A 20208-nucleotide genomic window follows, 5' to 3' on the forward strand; every position below is an offset into this window, starting at 1 on the left:
TAGATTTTTAGTAGGTCTTAAGATTTCGGAGTTATGACTCAAAGTTAAATACAAATATAAAACACCCTGTATCTTCTGTGTTTGTAAAACTATAACATGTGATATATTGCTGAAAAGCAAAAAAAAATCTCCATTTTTTTAGGTCATGACCAGCTACGATTTCCATTAAAAAAAAAACTGGGTCATAACTCTGGAATCTTAAGACCTACTAAAAATCTAATACCAGCATTCAATTCTACGCCAAAGAATTAGTCTTGAGCAGTTTTCTCTTTTACTCTACCTTATTTAACAGCTGAGATACAGACATATTCAAAAGTGTCACTATAATTAGAAAAGCCCTGTAACTCAGAAACAAATGAAGATAGCAAATTTCTGATTTGACAGTCGAGTTTGCCATGAAAATAGAGCTTGAGAACGTGGTGTCAGATTTATAATATCTTTAGTAGTTTCTGAAATACCCTCAAATCCCACCGAAAATGGACCAGCCTGTACATGCAAGTATCCCAAAAAGATACTTTCTGCCTGCTATGTAGTATTTAGCTTGTACTGTTTTCTGTATACAGGGTCGTATTGATTCGTTTTAGAGATCATATTTTTTAATATCTTTGTTATACTTAAGCTGATTAAGATTGGGGATAAAATATCCATTCATATAGTTCAGTTTAGATTACACACTCAGGTTTTAGGTAGTGTTTAAAAAAATGTATATACTGCAATAGATTTTATTGTTCAATTCCTTTAACTAGTAACATATTCATCATCAAGTAAATTAGTGATGCTCAAATCTTTCTGCAAATCTTCCGCTGTTGTTTCTTCTTCGCTGTAAAAGTATACCTTCCTAGATTCATTGACTTGTAAGAGTCCGTTATCCGAAAATCGTCCTTTGATTTTATTGGTATCCAACCATACAAACAATGCGATATTGTCTGTGGTGATTTCTATTTCGTAAATTCCTTCGTCACTTTGCTTTGTTACTCCGCTCAGCTATGAAACAAATTACACAGAGTGTATAACTATAAAATTATTGGAAACATGCGACCTCAAATTTCTTCATTTTAATTAAGGAACAGATGAAATTATATCAAATACATGTTTAACGTAAAATTAAAATAGTTTTAGAAAACTGTGTGTGTTAAGACACATACCTGCAATTTTGGTTGCTGAACTCGTGATGATTTTATCTTGTCAGGCAGGACAAAATTATCTGGGGCAATTCTTATACCCTCTTTGTACAAAGTTAAGTATATTAAGCAGTTGTATCTAGCAGTATTAAGTTCGCCACATTTGGCATCGGTTAAGAAATCGTCAATATCGAAGGAATCGATTAAATGAGACTTTCCCGCTTCCTAAAAATCATTGTCATTTTAAACGAGTATCTATTATTCAGCTCCTAATCATGTGAACTTGATACACGAAACGTGTGGGAGTCACAAATCTAGGACAGTTACCTATGCTTTTTTAATACATACTTCACAACCATAACTAACAAAACAATTTGCATTTAATAAGGAGCCTTACCAAATCTAACGTTAATTTCTTTTCAAGGATACTATCCAAAGAGCTCCAGTTATAGACTTGAATGGAAGCAGTCACGTTGAGTACTGGCGACAGCAAGTCGGAGACGATGTATGTTTCTAAAGTCCTTTCGGCGTTTATGTGTCCAGTAATTATGATCGGCGCAAAAAACTCCTGTGTGTAATACTGCAGCATCTTCCACTTGCCAGTGTGATCTAAAATTCATTTCATTATGGGCTTCAGAATGAAAAAAAATAATTGTTTACAATGTTCTCAGCCTCGTATTTATCTTAATATTTAATGTACGTTTTTCGCGAATTTTAAATTCTGCTTTATTATGAAGTTAATTCATATAAATTCAAAACATTTTTACTAAAAAAACTTATCAAATAAAGTCAATGGACGTAGCCAAGGGGGCAGGGGAGGGCAGGAGGCGGGAACGGTGTCCCCTCTAATTATTGCTGCATGCTGCAAATTTAAAAAATGGCATTGTTGTTGTTATAGCCTTCAAAAACCAAGAGGTTGGTAGTATATACCAGGTTCGGTCGCTGACGCAGCAACTCGGCATTGAAATATTTGAATTGTTCCCATATTTATTTAGCCATATTCATATATAGGTCTGGTTGCCCAGTTGAAGAATAAGCACGCAGGCAAATGCAGCACAAACACAGCCGCACTGGGTCATGTGGTCAGCTGTCAACAAATGGCCTAGCAGTGCAGTGCAGCAATGCGGAATTTGGTGTGACTCAGGTAATTTTAATTTATTATAGGCATCCTCTGTTAATCATTCATATTACAATTGCGAAAGGGAGAAATAAGAGGGATATTTTTGTTTACTAATATTATTACAACATGGGATTTTCGAAACCTTTTGAAACGGAACAAAACGAAATTTACCATCAATCATCATTATATAATAAAATTGTTGGAGGACATAAATAATTAAAATATGTTGTTGGTCAAATGAATATATAATAGAAATTTTCTACATATTATATACAAATTATTATAATTTTTTACCTTTAGCAGAAAACTTTTTTAGGGACGCCTATGAAACAGATTAAATTTTATTGATAGGCGTTTTTATACATGTTCAACTGACTCCGAAAAACTATACTAGACGAATTTTCCATCCATCAAATCAATTTTTTTTCTAGAATCAAACGAAAAAGTGTAGGTTTTCAAATGTGTGAGCTTTTTTTTAGAGGTCTCCATAGAGCCTGCAGTCCTGGGCCCACACCAAGCAAAAATCCTAGCTACGCCCATGAACGTAGGTATGCAAAATATATATGTTCAATCTGACAGACAAAACTCCTAACTACATGCTAATATTGCAGGAAACACTAAATGATTGTCTAAATATGAATGAGTTATGGATTTCGAGAAGGCACATATTACTCAAGTCGAAGTAGATCATAAAACCTGAAAATTAGCTTTATGACGGGGAAGGGCATGTGGAATGATAATATTAAAAAAATAACTCGAAAGAAGTGATGCTAAGTTGGCAAATAGCAAATATATAGCAAAATTATGTGTTTTTAAATTTTTTTACTGCCCATGCAAATCTAATATAGACGACTCATCAGAAAATTAGTTGTTTGTGTTGTAGATAATTAAATTATCTACAAATTAAGGTACCTAAAGTCATTTTTCACCTATTTTTTACTGTAAAATAAAGGCCGAACGCGGAAAAATCAGTTTTCGGAAATTGCGCATTATTAATGCAAAAAGTGATCAATGACATTCAATCTAAAGACCAACATGTGTGCCAAAGACCGATTCAATGGACTGTGAAATTGTTGCTCCAGGTATTTGTTAATTAATTTCGTTCGTTTTTTTTGCAACTGATTGGTTAATTTTCTACACGTTAATTTTAGAAGTTAATAACGTAGATAAGGTTCTAATTGATCCAAAGGAACGTATCGAAAAAAAAAATTTCAAAAAGATGAAATTAAGTTGCTTTTTGCGACTAACGAAGTAGAACATGCAAAACAGTGTTATAAACAAATTGTTCCAGGGTCAGGCAAAAGCCGCTCGGATATTCGCTCTTTTTGTATTAAATAGAGCTTATTTTACGGTAATTTTAAAAAAGAGAGAAATCACCTACGCCTCTTTGTGGCCAAGATAGCTTTTTTAATAATGTTAGTTGTTAATAATTGGACGTATCGGATCGGGATTTTAGAGACAATTAAAGAAAGGGTTAAACTTTTATTTTCAAAAAGTTTTACATTGGTAGTTCATGTAACATACGCACTAGCAACAGTAAGAGTTAATATTAATGAACGGAAACGGACAGCACGCGGGAGGAGCGCCGGACTCGCGTATGCGCGTGAACGTCGCCCTCGTCGCGCGCATCAGGAGCTCCTTCTCCTGGTGCAGGCCGTTTATTAACGTTAACACTCTTTGTCTACGAATGTTAACTTTTACTGCTGCTAGCGTGTTCATTTCTATCTTTGCAAAACTTTTTGAAAATAAAAGTTTAATCCATTCTTTGAATGTATCTAAAATCCCGATGCGATATGTCCAATAGTTAATTATCAATTAATATTATAAACAAACTATCTTGGGGATAAACAGGCGTTATTTCGCTTTGTTTTAAATTGCCCTAAAAATAAGCTCTATTTATTGCAAAAAGAGTGAATTCCCGAGCGGCTTTTACCTGACCCTGGGACAATTTGTTTATAACAATTAAACAATTAAATGCAAAAAAAAACTAACGAAATTAATTTACAAACAATTTCAAAGTCAATCTAATCGGCCTTTGGCGCACATGTTAGTCTTTGGATCGACCGCATTTTCCATAAATTTTATCAACGTCTATCGCTTTCTGGAATAATAATGTGCAATTTTCTAAAACTGATTTTTCCGCTTTCGACTTCATTTTACAGTTAACAAATAAGTGAAATATGACATTAGATACCTACCTTAATAAATTATAGGTAATTTAATTGCCTACCTACAACATAAAATGACAAATTTTCCTATAGGTCGTCCAGATTGGACAGTAAAAAAAGTGCGTCTCTTCTTTCGAGTTACTTTTTTGATATTATCATTCTATATACCCTTCCCTGTCATAAGGTGCAATAAAATGTCTACTCATAATTTTTTTACGTTCAAACTCTAATTGGCCTAAAGTAATATGAAAGATATTGTTGCATTTACCGATTCCAGACCAAGTGGGAGCAACCCACACATCATTAAGTTGCCAATAGAGAGCCCCCATGGTATAACCTTCCCCTCCGGCGTTCAAACTACTCCTGTAACGACGATAATGTTCTGTTTCAACTCTGATTGATACTGCTTGAACGATCTAAAAAAGTATGCGTTAATGTTGCTTGCCAGCGGGGTCATATCTAGGTCTGTGACCTGGTGCTTGATGTTGCAAATATATCATAACGCATTTACCTGGGAATAATATATAAAAGCCTTGTAGTAATTTTCGCTGTTCTCGTTTGGCAGAGTGAATTGGTGCGATATCAGCGATTTCAGCTCGCTGTTTCCCACGGGATGATGCTGCCGGTGATCCATAAATTCGCTGTTTATATTCAAGTCGGAAGTGCTATTTGTAACAGTTAAAAACGAATTAACGCTTGGTAGGGACTGGTAACCATATTCGGAGGCGAAACGTGGCACAGGAAATATCACGGAATTGAAAGAGTCCATGATGTAATTATAGTAGTGAACTGAAAATATGGAGAAAAACATATTTTTGAAAAACTGTCAAAAATGTAAAATACGGTGACGGAAATGATGATGATTTGTTATAGAGTTAGAAGTGATAATTTCAAAATTCACCTATGTTTTGAATATCCTCAATAATTCTACAAGAGAAGTCCGTGAAATAAATCCGCATGGCGCCCAACGTGGGGCTACGTTGCCAAACGAGCCAATGACCTACCTAAATCCGTGACAATTCCCTTAAACAGTTCCCGTTAGAATAGGCATAACTTTTTTTATTTTTTGATCAGCATCTTCCTCATGGTGTATTGGTGATCATCATAAGAAGAATCCTGATACACATGTTTTTGAAACACCTTGTATAAAAGATTTATTTCAATTAATAAATTCATGTGAACCTATCTCAAAAGTAGATACGACGATTGTTTTGAGTGTTTTATTGATAAGTTAAATTTAAACTGTCGTTAGAAGTATATTTCTGGATATTATTTATTTGATATTACCGTCTCCATAAAAGGTACTCGAAGGATGGGCTGCCACATATCCCTCGCTCTCCGTTTCCTTTCCATTGCTCGGACTTGAACTTACAAAAATTGACCTGTTGTTGGTTAGTCGGACAAATTCATTCATAATCGTGTCTATATACAACTTTACATAGTCCGCTTTGAACAGCGTAAAGTTGTTTCGAACGCCATACCTAAATGGAAAAACACAAAATTGAAAAAACTATAATAAAATATAACTCTATAGTTTTAATCTTTATAATGTATATTTACCAGTCGTCCACTAAAGCACCCTCATTTTCATTGTTCCCGGAATATAAGGCTATACTAGCGTGACTGCTTAATCTCTTTACTTGGTGTCGAACTTCGTCCAAAACGTTACTGAAAAGCGATACAAACAAAAAACAGTTTATATAATTTTTCCATACATTGCACGGGACAGAGGCGGATTGGCTATGCGGGAACTCGGGAGGTTTCCCGATGGGCCGCGGTCATTTTGGGCCAGTTGGCGCTGTAGAAGGATGAAAAATATTTTTCTTTAAAAAAAAACGGGCCACTTGATGAATGTTTCCCGGGCCTGTTCACCTAGCCAGTCCGCCTCTGGCACGGGATATTCTGAATTGCACAAGTTAAACTTGGGTCGAGAAAATATGTTTAGTTATGATTATCGAGCATGTGTATTTAAAACATTTAAAGGTTCCTTACCAACTGAAAAATTAAACATGTATTTCACTCTTTATCGTTTAGAAGACAAAATGGCGACTATGAAATAAATTAATTTAGGGACAGTGAAAACTGGGGGACTTTGGCGTTTTGCCCAATAATATGATATTTTTTTCTATTTATAGAGTTTAACTTTAAAACATGACTTTTACAACAAAAACTACCTTATTATTATTACCTAGAAAAAATAATATTTTGGTCCTCATCAATACTCTAGTGTCAAAATAAATAAAACCACAAATTTTAGCATTTCTGAATCTGAAAAAATTATTGTAATGTGCTGTTCATTTCGCATAGTGTTCCAATGTTTAACCAGTGCGCGCGCACTTAGTACGTTGTATTATTACAAGTCTCTATTTCTATCTTTGCTTAAACTGTTATAGTGTTTATTCAATTTAAATAAAAGATGCTAAACATTTTATCCGCGTGAAAATATAAAAAATCATATACAAAATAAAATAAAAATGTAAATTCATAAATGACATTGTAAATAACAAAAAAAAAACGGAATTTATCTTTTTTTTATTGGATATTTCTGTCACACTGAGAAAAAAATAAATGAATAATATTAAATTCTACAGGGCTAACTGTAAATGTCGCTTATAGAATTTTGTATTTCACTATGCAGTCGAGATTTTGATAAAATTAATTGTCCTTAATGTATTACTGGGTTGGGAAACAGTTCTAATATTAAACTTACTTAGTATTATACCAGTTCTTTTTAATTTTTTCCGGTCAACGTTGAATATACGGTATTTTTACTATATTACATTTTTTAGTTGAAAATTTAAATTATTAAAAATTCGCTGAAGGTGGCGGTAGCGATATCGCAATGTAATAATCTTTCAAAATCGCCGTTTCTCTACGGCGTCTACACTTTTTAACACGCGGTGCGGTGCGCCAAAAAGTGGTGTAAAAAAAAAACAAAAAACGCGAAAAAAGTAGCAGAAAAATTGAAACAATGACGTTAAAAATAAACGTTCAAAAAATTCCAACTGGAGTTATGGAAGACCCAGATTAGTCTAGATCGTCCTGAAAAGTTTTGCTATGCAAAGAATTTTCGAAAAATTATTTTAGTAGAAAACATCGAAGTTGTAGTACGTCGAAGAGAATATTTAGAAAAAATGATAGACTATAATGTACATTTCAATTCTCAATTTTGCACGCCTCTGTTACTCATAGTTGCCATTTTTGTATTAAAAAGTATAAAAAATTAAATACCAGTAAATTTTCATATTCAAGCATTTTTAATAGAGGTCGAAAGCTAAGTATCCCCTTATGTTTATGAGATTTTTATTTCTTGTTTTGACTTGATTTACAAATTTTTTGGGTACACGTACGATTTTTTCTTTTCCAAAAATGTTTTGCTAGGAACCTTTACCCTCTTATAGTATAATAAATGAAGATATTTAAAAATAATAATTGTTGTCTCTGTTTTCCATAAATGGGATGGTCAAAATATGATTCAAACCTTACTTAAGATACTCCTCGTTTGTAGGATACAGAGAGCAAGCAAACATGAAGTCCTGCCAGATGAGAATGCCTAGTTCATCAGCTAAATCGTAGAAATAGTCAGATTCATACACTCCTCCACCCCAAACTCGCAACATATTCATATGCGAATCACTAGCGGTCGTCAACAATTTTCTTATAGTTTCCTTATTTTGCCCTCTCTCTGGCAATATATCTATAGGTATTTCATTAGAACCTTTCATAAATATTGGAACTCCGTTGACTTTGAAATAGAACGTTAGTCCGGAATCTAAAATAAAGGTATAAAATTTATGGGAATGGATCTTCACTTTTTACCGTGCTTACCGAGAGTATCTTGAACTAATTCGATGGTTCTAAAACCAATGCGCACGGTTTTGGAGCTTTTTTCGGTTTCTTCATCATTAGAGTATGTAACTGTTAAATTGTAAAGGTTCTGGGCACCGAAACCATTGGGCCACCAGGTTTTAAGCAGTCCCTAAAATTAAGACGTTGATAAAAACTGTTGTGAATTTGCAATGAACTAAATGTGGAAAACCGAAAATATTTTATCTCGTCGCCTGTAGAACTACAAATATGACAACTATATTTTTGTATATTGTACTTGAAAATCATATAAAATTAGTGAACAAAACATTACTTTTATGTATCTTTCCATAAAATATTCCGATATACTATAGGCATAACTATGTGTTCGACAGATTCATTTACAGATTTAAAGAAAATGACCATCTTCGTTTATTTGAGTGCAGCTACCACCCATTTTAAAATTTACTCGTGACGGGTCAACAAATAAGTGTATTGCACATATAAGGATCGTACTTGGAAGATTTCAATCATGACTATTTACAAAATGAATCCGTTTCATATGATTTCTTTCTTTCTGTTTGTAAAGTTTAAATACATATATTGATTCTCTTGATATAATTTTATCGACTATTTTTTAATGATGTCTCAAAATAGTTTTCATACTTATCAAAAATAAATTATCGGGTGTCCCAAAATTTACACAAGATTTGAATTTTGCGCCATTTGTGCGGTAAAGTGTTGCCAACGAAAAACAAATATATTCAGGGAGACTGGATCAACTGTTAGTGATCTTAAACACTCTGGCCGTCCTTTAACAAGTCGTTCAACACGAAACATCCAAGCAGTTCATGAGAGTGTTGCTGAGAGTGCAGGAACATTTCGGCACAGTGGTCAAGAATTGAACATTTCGAGAATCTCTTTACAGCGTATCCTCACGAAATATTTGCATCTTCATGCTTACATCGTTCAATTGGCTCAAAGACTAAAGTCTATTGGCCAAGCAGAGCGAAGAGAGTTCGTTATGGATGCTGATTTTTCGAACAAATCCATCTTCAGCGATGAGGCTCATTTTTATGTTGATGTCTTCGTTAATCGAAAAAATTATGGCATTTGGGATTCAGAAAATCCACGAGTGGTTATTCCGAAATAAATGTATCCAACGTGTCACTGTTTGGTGCAGATTTTGGTCTGGAGGCATCATCGGACCATTCGTCTTCGAAAATCCGGCTGGTAAGGCAGTATGAGTTAATGATGAGACATGGTAGTCCAGTTTTTTCTGCCTAAATTGGAAGATATAGATGAAGACCACGTTGTTTATCAAGAATTTCCTGGTCGTGTAATTTCCCCTTTTTAGTGATCAGAATTGGCCGCCCAGATCATGCGATTTAACGCCGTTGGACTCTTTTTGGGGGGAATTTTTGAAGTCTAAGGTTGATGAAAACAAGTTCACGACCACTCACGCCTTGAAGGAGGAAACTGAGCGTTGTATCAACGAAATTCAGTCGCATTTATGTAAAACAGTCATAGAAAATTTCGACAAAAGGGTGCGTATGTGCCAGCAAAGCCGTGGAGGTGGACCCAATATATTATTTCATATACAGGGTGATTCACAACTTATCCAAAAAAAAATAGGAATAGATGCGGCATGAGAAATTGAGTCAATATCGTAAAAACAATTTTTGTAAAATCCTTATAGTTTCCGAGAAAAAAATATTGAAGTTGTAGTACTTTCAAGCATTACATCGCTGGACAACTGAATACTGAAATCCGATTTTACAATAGTCGTCGCGATAGTGTTTACAATAGTTTTTTTTAGTAGTTACTGTCAAAATTAGCTTGTGTGTAAAGTAACTAGGAGTTGATGGATATCGTTTTAATTTATGGTGGAGCAAGACAACATTTGTATTATGGTGAAACATTTGTGTTAGTTCATAGAAAATGGATAAGACGGGTCCAAATGTATTTACGCGTCGCTGGATAAAATTTTGAAGAGTTGTAACATCAGGTATGTCAAATTATTTTATTAATTAAAGCCACAAATTAATTTTGTTAATTAATAATAACAATAGCGGCAAAAGCAATTGAACAGGTGCTACAAAATTCAATTTACTCCTTTCCTTGCGAAATTCTTTCAAGTTTTTGTCCGTTTTTATCACGCTGTCGTGCCGGTTGCATAGTGCGATGCCATGTTTTACAGTGGACCAATTTCCAGTGCCGTGCAGAAGTGTATTTTTAAATCATTTTCGAACTGCCCTTTTTGATTTTTTTTACAAAATAATATTCGTAAGTACTTCCAATTTTTTTTTTTTGGATAAGTTCTGAATATAACCCTATACTGTTATACTTAAGGGATCAATAAAAAATTTATAATAAAAAACCTGTGTTTTCTATCAAAATTACTTCTTGCGTGAATTTTGGGACACTTTTTAGAATCGTTATTGTTTCTAATTCAATATACCTAAATGAATTTCAACTAACATGGAAAAACTGCAATAATACGTATATAGCTGTGGACAAAAAAAAGTTTCTGACCTGAAACGTTTAAAGAATAAAACTACTAATATCCTGTTTTAAAAGGATCATAAACAATTTTGGTAGGAAACATTTTATTGTCCACATCTGTACCTATACATAAAATTTATCACTTACTGAATCAACTTTAATAGAATAATTATGAACTACGACTTCATTCAATCCATTGGGTATTAAATTCACGGTTACAGATTGCGTTACAGTTTCAGAATCCAGCTCAAGTTCAAAGGCGATTTTTCCAAATATTACTTTTTTAGCGTTATTGGCGAAGTATACGTCTACAAGGACAGTCCAAGATGAATTATCCTCGCTTTGGACCACATCAGGAACTATATACCTCACAGCCGTCTCGTTATAAGCTTCAATGTACAAATCTTTCCTAAAAACATTTATGGTTGAAGTTGAAGCAGGTTTTAAAAATATTCGTACATAGGTACAATAACTCAAAACGAATTGCAAATATTTTATGAAGAGAAAGATCTTTAAAAATAACGGCCAGTTTACAAATCGCACAATCCCTGAAATCTCAAAACAAAAGATTCTCAAAGAGGGAGGGTCGAAGCGTTTAAAAAATATTCGGAAAAAGTTGACTTCTACCTTCTTTCGACATTTCGGTATCCTGAATTTCGAAATTCTGGATACTATTTCAATCGTACGAGAAACTGGGCTTTATTTTTAAAGAACTGTTCCATCGTAATAAATTTGTATTCCATTTTGTGTTATCTAATCAAATTTATACCTACCAAATACCAACTGACGGGAAAGAAGGGCCCCAGTCCCAAGAATATGAGGCTTGCATTTTTCTTATCATATTCACGTGGCATTCTCCCCTATATGCACTTGGAGGACAGTTTACGGGTATGTTATATGATTTATTTTGTTCTGCGGATAAATTCTCAGCTACCTCAACTGGTGATTGAAATCGAACCTCTATTACATTATTTCCAGCCTGAAATTAACGTACAAAAACATGTATAAAATGCAAAATTTTCTGTTTTCAGGATATTTAAATAAAGATTCTACAAAGAAATTTTCTAGTTTAATTTAAAAAATCCCAAAACAGATTAAATATTTTACATAATCTCTCTTTAAAAGTGAAGATTTCAGATAGTGATTGAGATAAGTTATTTTCAATTGAAGGGCTTAGTGTGAAATGTGAAACAATGACAAGCCACAAATGCAAAATTGTTGGAAATTTTAAAATGTGTAAAATCAACGTTAGCTTCGTTTTCTCCGAATTTGTCTACATTAGTTACAGCAGTACCTATAGATGTTTATGAATGTACTTGAATAATATCATCATGAATAATCATTTTCTTTTAATATTCCGTATGTGGCTTATACTCTTGCAAAACTTGAAAATTTAAAAAAGTCATATTTCAAGAAAGGGTGGCTTGTCATTGTTTCACACTAAGCCCTTCAATTATCAAACACGTTTACATTTAAACTACTTAAAAAACATTTATTGTGCCAGTGGCGGCTGGTGAAAATTGAATTGAAAAGTGGCCATACTTTTATAAAGAAACATAGTATCCATACCTTTTTTTTTTTAGAACCTTTCGTAATAAATAAATTTCAAACGAAATTTGCGATATAAGAAATTATAATACGCCTATTTTAATTTTATATTTGCAGACTGGGATCTTTTTTTACAGAATCAACTGACACAGTTAGGAGTTTTTTTTATTTTTCACATAATTACATTTTTGAATTTTAATTTCACACTAACATGCCATTTTTCAAAACATAATTTTGTAACTTTAAGAAAAATGAAAATATTGCGAAAAATATAAAAAGGCCTGATTGTATTTATTAGTTGATTAAAAAAAAATATTTTTTTGCACATATACGTGTGATTTCGGAGAAGAGGATCTAGAAAAAAATTTTTAAACACGGTACGAGTTCTAGGCTTATTTATAAAAATATTATCACCTCAAGTTGCACAAGCCGTAGCTGAATTTACCTGAATTTGGTCCTTCACGTTGAAGACATACTGGACGAACATATTTTTACTTTGTCCGACTACGACATCGTTAATAGCGATAGTGGCAAATGTGTCCAAGCCTTCGAATACGATGTTGATATTTTCAAAATTCAGTAGCTCCTCATTAACTGAAATGTTATTGAAAAATGCATATTTTATAAAAATACAAAAGATTGTACCTACATATTTGTTTTCATAAAAATAAAAAGATTGTACACATTTGTTTTGAACAAGACAATTTCGTTTCCTAAAGCAAAAATTTTATTAAAAAAGTGGTCAATATTACTTGAATTCAGGCCATCCTTTTCCTTCCCATGGAATGTTTCTTTTGTCATGGTTAAGCCTCTTTATCAGAAAATTCTACTTTTTCAAATATTTACTTTTTACATTTTCAATCTTTAATTTAACACAATATGCTTCTTACTTTTTTAACTTTTCTCATTTTTTTGTTTTAAGTATTATTATTTTGATTTATTATTGTGCTGTGGTTGGATTTAAAATATTAATTTTTAATTTTTGTTTTTGGCTTTTTCGAAAGTGAAAGGAGTCCCAACGGTTTGATTGATGATTTTCAAAATGATTCAGTTTTCTTTTTCTTTCGCTTTTAGTGTAAGTATTATTACTGCTTATTATTATTATTATTATTACTGCTTTTTTATAAAAGCAGTTACTTAAATATGAAATAATACAAAATTGCAAAATTAATTTTTACAATCATCGTTGCAGCATTTCTGTCACCTCAGGAAATCATAGAGGAGTCTCAGCAGAGCTAAAAACTTCTTTGCACGAAGCGAAATAAAAAAATACTAGCTGTTGTATTCATCAAAATCAATATCAGTATACCACTAAGGTAATTGTAAACTTGTAAGAATAACCTAGTGTTTACATCGACAATGAACATATCTATTTGTTGTCCTATATATGAGAATTTTTGGAACTCTCCAATATGATACGCTCATGGAATCGCATTTCCTTTACCCGTCGCACGGATTTACAAGATGAGATTGAGTCGGTAATTTGGCATTGGAGTACAGCGTCACAAGATCTGAGTGCTACAGGTTGCCTTATTACATCTAAACTAAAACCGCAGCGAAATTGGAAAAATCATAATTAATGTTGTTTACAAGATAAAATCGCGATGGAAAGTCCAAGGTCCGCATTAAATAGTTAAATTAGTAAAACAAAAAAAAAGTTATATAATACTTTGTTTTTCTTTCATTTAACTGGAAAACAGAAAACCATATAACAAAAAATTGTTTGGTTACTTTCACAGTCCCGTCGGCTTGATTTCAGCATTTTATAACAGTTTTGAGTCATTAGCATAAAAAGTACTTTGTCGTATAAGGAAAACTATTTTTACCTGTGAAATTTGTATAATATGTCCAATTTGTTCTTGGTACCCATCTCGTGACGTCGTCGTTGTATCCATAAAAAATATTTTCTATAATGTCGTTATCCATCAGATCCGAGTAAATACCTCCCGGTACTATTGCCTTCAAATCTTTGTATTCTAAAAATTCATACATGTATTTGAAATGTAAATTTCAAATAAAGGGAGTTACGATAAAATATATGATCGATTCTTCCGTAACTGTGATAATTTTAATAACACAAAAATGTATCTCAAGTTAGAACAACTAAAGTTTTAAAGGGGTTAGGACATTATTACTAAGAAAAATGGAGTTAGAATAATATTCTGAAGATTGAATTTGAAACATATAAAAATATATGATTTAATCACAGTTCTGACTGTTATTCTGCATATTACAGTCTTCATTTGCAAAATTAAAAAGTTAGAACATACTTTTACATAAAAAATGTTGAGTTAGGCCCATATCTGTTTATTATTATGTTATCCGTTTTTTAACACGAAAATAGCAACAAAGTTGAAGAAAAACCGTGAATATCTAACAACGGGCTCTGGGGCGGCGCCGCCTCCCCTATAAATTTTAGTAGTAAAAAAAATTATCTACATAATTAAATAGATTAGCCTTATGAATATTAAAAATGAAATGTTAAATTTGTAATGTGTAGTCAATTTAACTCGACTTGCAAAATTCGTTTGCAAAACTCTAAAATACGTGGTCTCCTCGTAGCTCGCCTCCAGATCTCTAAAGTGTTTACAACGGTGGTCATGGTTACCGTCGCGCACTAGTGAAAGACGGAATAGCGCATATTTATTATGCATTGTGGAGTCTGTTTAGTCCGACAGTAACCAAATAATAGCTATTCATCGCTTTTTTTCTTAATAAACGTAATTTGTTCAGGTATGGTGCAAAATTTTTTACTTGCATATTGTGTGTTTTTTTAATTGATTGCACTTGCAATGCTATCTATTGAAAAATCAATGGTGCGAGAAATACCAAAAGTTTAATGAAAAGGTAATTGAAAAGTTTATTTAGGATAAAAGCAGAATAGAATTTCACTTTAAAAAATTATGTTTAGTACATTTTCCCCATATTTCATTAATGGGTACTTAAAATAAAACTACCCAATTATATTTGATTTTTCTTCAATACTTTGTACTTAAGTACTTAAATTTTTCAACCCTCCTTGGTATGGAAGTCAAGAGCCGCCACTGGGCCACTCACCATGCATGTATACCTGAATAAAATCGAAAGAAAATTAAATTTTCTATATAAGTAAAAACATACAGTCCTAGCTAAAAAAATCAAGATAAACTTGATTGAAACTTGAAAGTTATGTTTGTAATCACTAGTTTTCTAATTATATGTTAAGTAAATAATATTAAGGATAGATTAACTCATGCTTGAAGGAATAATCAAAATGCGATCTTGTTATCATGTTTATAGTTTCGTAGATTTTTATATCTTTCAAGCCGTTGCAAAGTACAAATGTAATTTTTTTTAATACCATCATATAACATCAAGGCCATGCGAATTAGACTCAATATCCCCTTAAATTTAACAAAAAATTCAAAACTACAATATTTAAATGGCGGTTCCTTTAAAAAAATTAAGCAGAAATAGGACATCCTCTTTAACCGATCGAAAATGATTTTAAAATATGAAAAAATTTATTGTATATTGAGTGTAACTTTTATTTGAGACATTATTTTGTATTATAGCTATTGTCAGAGCTATGGAAGAGTCTGGTCTTATGTGGGGATGAAAATGAGGTGGTCCAAAAGCAAATTCCTTATATGCGTTGTATCCACTGTAAAAAATCAACCCGAAACCACCAACTTATTCTTTTATTTGTATTTTTGCTTATTTTCTCTTAATAAATTTCTTTATACAGATTGTATTTTATACTATTCAGGTTGGTACTACAGTAGTAAGCAGTTCTATTAGAACATGACTGAAATAACTGCTAAAACATTATTTACTAATTCTATGTTTTTATAAACGCTGAGTTTTTTTAAACGACAGCGCCAAAGCATGCGCATATAGCTAATTGTAGTTGACCCACCCTGTATTTGGCTTCATCGCTCATTGTACATTGTCCACTCTGTATTCATTTGTGTTTGTAGATATTGATACTGGGTCAACAACAACTTTTAATATGATGCGGCTCTTTAAATATCTGTTTTTAAACATTTTATGACATTATAAAAAAAATACATACTTCCACTTTCATCCTTAAGTAACCATTGCCCTCCCAAATGTTGTATTTCGACAGCATTGCAAAACACTAGAAATGCCGAACAAATTAAAACAGCTCGCAGTGCCATAGCTATTTGCTGTTGCTAACACGTAACTCTTCTCCGAAACATTAACTCAATTATACAATTATTGAAGTAATGTCTAATCTAGGAAGCCCCTACTTCACATCAATATCAGCGTAAGAATATGAAAATACTTGCACATTATCGATAATAAACAATTTTGACGAAGTATTGAAGTGTTTACCGATTGTTTAAAACAATTAAATTATTTTAGTTATGAGTGTTACAAGCTTGAGCTTATCATTTTATTATTGACTAACTTCGAAAATTCAATTGCTAATATTTTGTACAAGGTGACGAAATAAAAAAAATCGTATGAAGATGTTTATTGACGTCAGTCGTTGGAACTTGAGTAAAAAATTTAACTACCTATTATAGTAGAATTTTATATTGGAATTGACACTAAGATTTATTTATATCGTGAAAATGGAAAAATTCAGAGGCTATATCGTCCCTCTTATCACGTAGGGGCGTATAATCCAAAAAATGGAAAATTCGGAAAATTCAGTTACAGTTACGCCGGTTCTAGGATATTCTTGGAAGTACTTTTCATAGGCTTTTCATATCATATCTCATAAGGGCATAACGTAGAAGCGCAATCGCCCTTACCCCAATTCGTGAGGTAAAAATATTTGCCGACGCATATAAAATTTCTTGGGCGTATAACCGTTTAATACCAGGCAATGATGCCACTTACGGCGTTTGTATTGCTAGTTGCTAGGAATTTCAATAATGAATTTTTTTTTCGGATATTCAGATTCTATAATTATAAAACAAGTTGCAAGAAAATAGTGTCGTAGTCTTATGCATATTACAATGTAACTAATTTGTAAGTCGAGGTCAAGAATAAGGTAGATACTTGTACGTTGTACGTTAATCATAATCAATTAAAATGACCGCTGTACCTAGCTATAAGGATAAAAATGTAACATTGGCATCAACGTCAAGGACGTCACAGTCACAAGTACCAATGTTTGTAAATAGACTATCGAATGTAAATAACGGCGTCCCCTTTATTTATTAGTATGAGATTTTAACCATGGATCTCCCTGATTTTAACGAATATCTTTCAAACTGCAATCATGGAAAAAACATTCACATCGAAGAGCCGGAATATTGTGTTACAAATCCTGTTACTGCCGTTCAACCGGTAATTCACCCTGAGTATTTTATTATGGATGGTGATGAGAGAGAAGGTACAACGATAAAAACTCGTAAGGCCAATAAACAAAAATTGGCTAAAAGTTTGAGAAATCAGGGTAAGTAATTAGAAATAATAATGAACATTAAAATATATTTAGGATAATTAATAATAGGTATTAAATATATTGTTTTATGTTCAGGTCTTGAATACATAAGTTACAGTACCAAAAAAACAATTCCTGCTCGAAAATTAAAAGAACGCTGTGTGTCAGAAACATGCAAACTCTATGGAAAAAACTGCTACGAAATTGACGAGGAAATGAGACAAAATATTTTTGAGCTTTTTTGTGGTATCCGAGATTTGCATTCACAAAGAGAATTTTTAATTCGTCATATAGAAAAAAGAAAACCAAAGAAAACAAGGGTATCTGACACGACGAAGTCCCGTAGGCAGCAAACACTGATTTACAAACTAACAGCTAACAATAAAGATGTTGTAGTATGTAAGAAACTGTTTCTAAATACATTAGGAGTAACAGAAAAAATGTGCCGCACAGCTTTATCAAAAGTTACCGAAGTTGGTCTTTTAGAGAAAGACTTGCGGGGCGGACGGCAAAGGAATGAGGAAACTAAAAATCGTGAAAAACTAATCAATATTGCAATACATGAACACATAGATCGGTTCCCTAAAGTAGAGTCCCACTACCGCCGTGCAAAAACAAATAGGATGTACCTTCACCCTGATCTATCACTGCAAAAAATGTACGCAATGTACCTAGAAGACTTAGCCGCTAAAGAAAATACTGTTCTCAAGGCAAGTTTTAGTTTGTACCGAAAAATTTTTAAACAAAAGAAGTTATCTTTTTGCTGCCCAAAAAAGATCGCTTCGCAACAGTTGTAGAGAAGGCGACGAAAACATAAAGAACAATTTAAAAGAAGTATACTGCTCATTGCCAAGAAAAAACTACAGTCAGGGAAATTAAATCAGCATGCAAACAAAAATCACAAGAAAATAAAAGTATTTTTTGTGGGGGTGTTTGATTTACAACAGGTATCTGCCCATTTCCAAAGAAAGTGCCATATTCTACAAAAGTCGATTATCAAATTTTAATCTCACTTTTTACAATATTGCCACAAAAGAATGTTATTGCTTCGTATAGCATGAGGCTGTAAGTAGGCGTGGATCATCAGGATCTAAAAAGCATTACACTATTTGCAGACAGGTGTCATGGACAAAATAAGAATTCGATAATCCCCACCATGTTGATATATTCTTTAACTATGTTTCCCTCTGTAGAAGAAATATCCATACGATATTTCGAAACCAACCATGGACAAAACAAAGGTGATGCAGCACACAGTGCCATATCTAGTGCTATTTTAGTGGCAGGAAACGTCTTTATTCCTGCGCAGTTTCACTGTGTCGGGGAGAGACCCCAATTGTAAAAATGCCAGAGTATCGGGAATTCTTTAGATTCTTGCCACATACAGAAGAATAAACTTATCTTTAGTATTTTATGAAGTCACAATGCAATTTCATTGTAGGGTGTTTTTATGCATACGTTAGTGTACTGTAAAATTTTGTTTTTTTTTTGTCAAATGATTATTTTTGTTATATTATCAGTTTTTCTTAGCATAAATAAAAGTTTCCTTATTTTAGTTAAGCGCGTATATAACTTTAATAAACCAAGTCGAATATTACGTAGTCGTATGTACAAACCTCACCGTTTTAAAAAAACACTGTCAGATACATACGCAGCATTGTGTCACTGTTATAACATATACTTTGGTGGGTGAAATTCGAAAATATGAGTTTATTTGAGAATTATAAAAAAGTACTAACTACGTAAGCTAAACGCATTTTCGTTTTTTATCTTCTATAAAATTTATAAAATGCACATACGCCCCTACGTAATAAGAGGGACGATATGCATGAGGGTCAAACAATTTTTTTATTCTTCAAGATTAAAAAATTGAAATTTATACTGATTTACTTTAAGGAATCATTCATATCATGGAAATGATTTTCACGAAAAAATAAAGCTGTAGATCCTGCAAATATGGCCATTATCACAGTAGCCTCCTAAGTAACTTTAGGAGGCTGGAGGCTGTGTCATTACAAATTGAAATTATTATAGCTTTGTTCCTAGTGCATTAGAAACAGTTTCCAATTTCCAACAGTTATGCAATCGAATTTGATTAAAAAAAACGAATTCTGAACCTTATGTACAATATGTATATCGCATGCGTCTGGCACACTATTTTAGATTGTACCAATTACTATCCATATTTTACTGAGATCAGTAATATAAAGAATCATAGTTAAATAGAGAAGAAGAAGAAGAAATTTTACAATTTATGACCGCCATTATTCTATAGCTAGAAATTGGCCTCAATGATTTGGGATCGAGGGGGATATCCCTCTTTATTCTGCCTCATCTCGTGTAGGCCTGGACAGCCTTCGTAGGTGGGCCCCATCCGTCGTCTACCTCAACCGCAAATGCGGCCGTTGTAGGCTCTTTGCGGGACCTCCTTTTGTCCTTGCTGGGCCCCGCCGGCTAGGGCCCTTTCTTCTGGCGCTCTTCTTGCTTCGCCGGCTCGTCTGTGTAAACCGCGGGGGGAAGACAATGTAATAGTAGACA

The 20208-nt window shown here is 33.0% G+C and overlaps 2 protein-coding genes across 2 annotated transcripts; one reads left to right on the top strand and one right to left on the bottom strand.

Moving 5' to 3' along the window:
• Nucleotides 1-706: 706 nt before the first annotated feature.
• On the bottom strand, nt 707-16566 carry LOC108914109 (beta-mannosidase). The gene is made up of 14 exons (XM_018719824.2): nt 16324-16566; nt 14096-14245; nt 12715-12863; nt 11495-11700; nt 10869-11130; nt 8238-8388; nt 7896-8181; nt 5970-6077; nt 5697-5890; nt 4921-5198; nt 4678-4825; nt 1519-1730; nt 1146-1346; nt 707-984 (listed from the first exon to the last, which is right to left on the bottom strand). The coding sequence occupies exons 1-14, from the start codon at nt 16427-16429 to the stop codon at nt 739-741; spliced, it is 2697 nt and encodes an 898-aa protein (XP_018575340.1). The 5' UTR covers nt 16430-16566; the 3' UTR covers nt 707-738.
• An 836-nt stretch (nt 16567-17402) lies between these two features.
• LOC108914106 lies at nt 17403-19230 on the top strand. Its single transcript, XM_018719820.1, has 2 exons — nt 17403-17682; nt 17767-19230. Exons 1-2 carry the CDS (start codon nt 17463-17465, stop codon nt 18465-18467), a joined length of 921 nt encoding a protein of 306 aa, XP_018575336.1. The 5' UTR covers nt 17403-17462; the 3' UTR covers nt 18468-19230.
• The last annotated feature ends 978 nt before the right edge of the window (nt 19231-20208 follow it).

Source organism: Anoplophora glabripennis, unplaced genomic scaffold, assembly GCF_000390285.2.
Source record: "Anoplophora glabripennis isolate ALB-LARVAE unplaced genomic scaffold, Agla_2.0 scaffold1159, whole genome shotgun sequence".
NCBI classification, from domain to species: Eukaryota; Metazoa; Arthropoda; class Insecta; order Coleoptera; family Cerambycidae; genus Anoplophora; species Anoplophora glabripennis.

Bases quoted from the DNA above. Each gene is read 5' to 3' on its own strand.
- LOC108914106 (XM_018719820.1), top strand. From the start codon at position 17,463: ATGGATCTCCCTGATTTTAACGAATATCTTTCAAACTGCAATCATGGA. The intron at 17,683-17,766 runs GTAAGTAATTAG...TTTTATGTTCAG, and splicing joins TAAAAGTTTGAGAAATCAGG to GTCTTGAATACATAAGTTAC.
- LOC108914109 (XM_018719824.2), bottom strand. From the start codon at position 16,429: ATGGCACTGCGAGCTGTTTTAATTTGTTCGGCATTTCTAGTGTTTTGC. The intron at 8,182-8,237 runs GTAAGCACGGTA...CCTTTATTTTAG, and splicing joins ATTAGTTCAAGATACTCTCG to ATTCCGGACTAACGTTCTAT. The intron at 5,891-5,969 runs GTAAATATACAT...TTTTCCATTTAG, and splicing joins GGTGCTTTAGTGGACGACTG to GTATGGCGTTCGAAACAACT.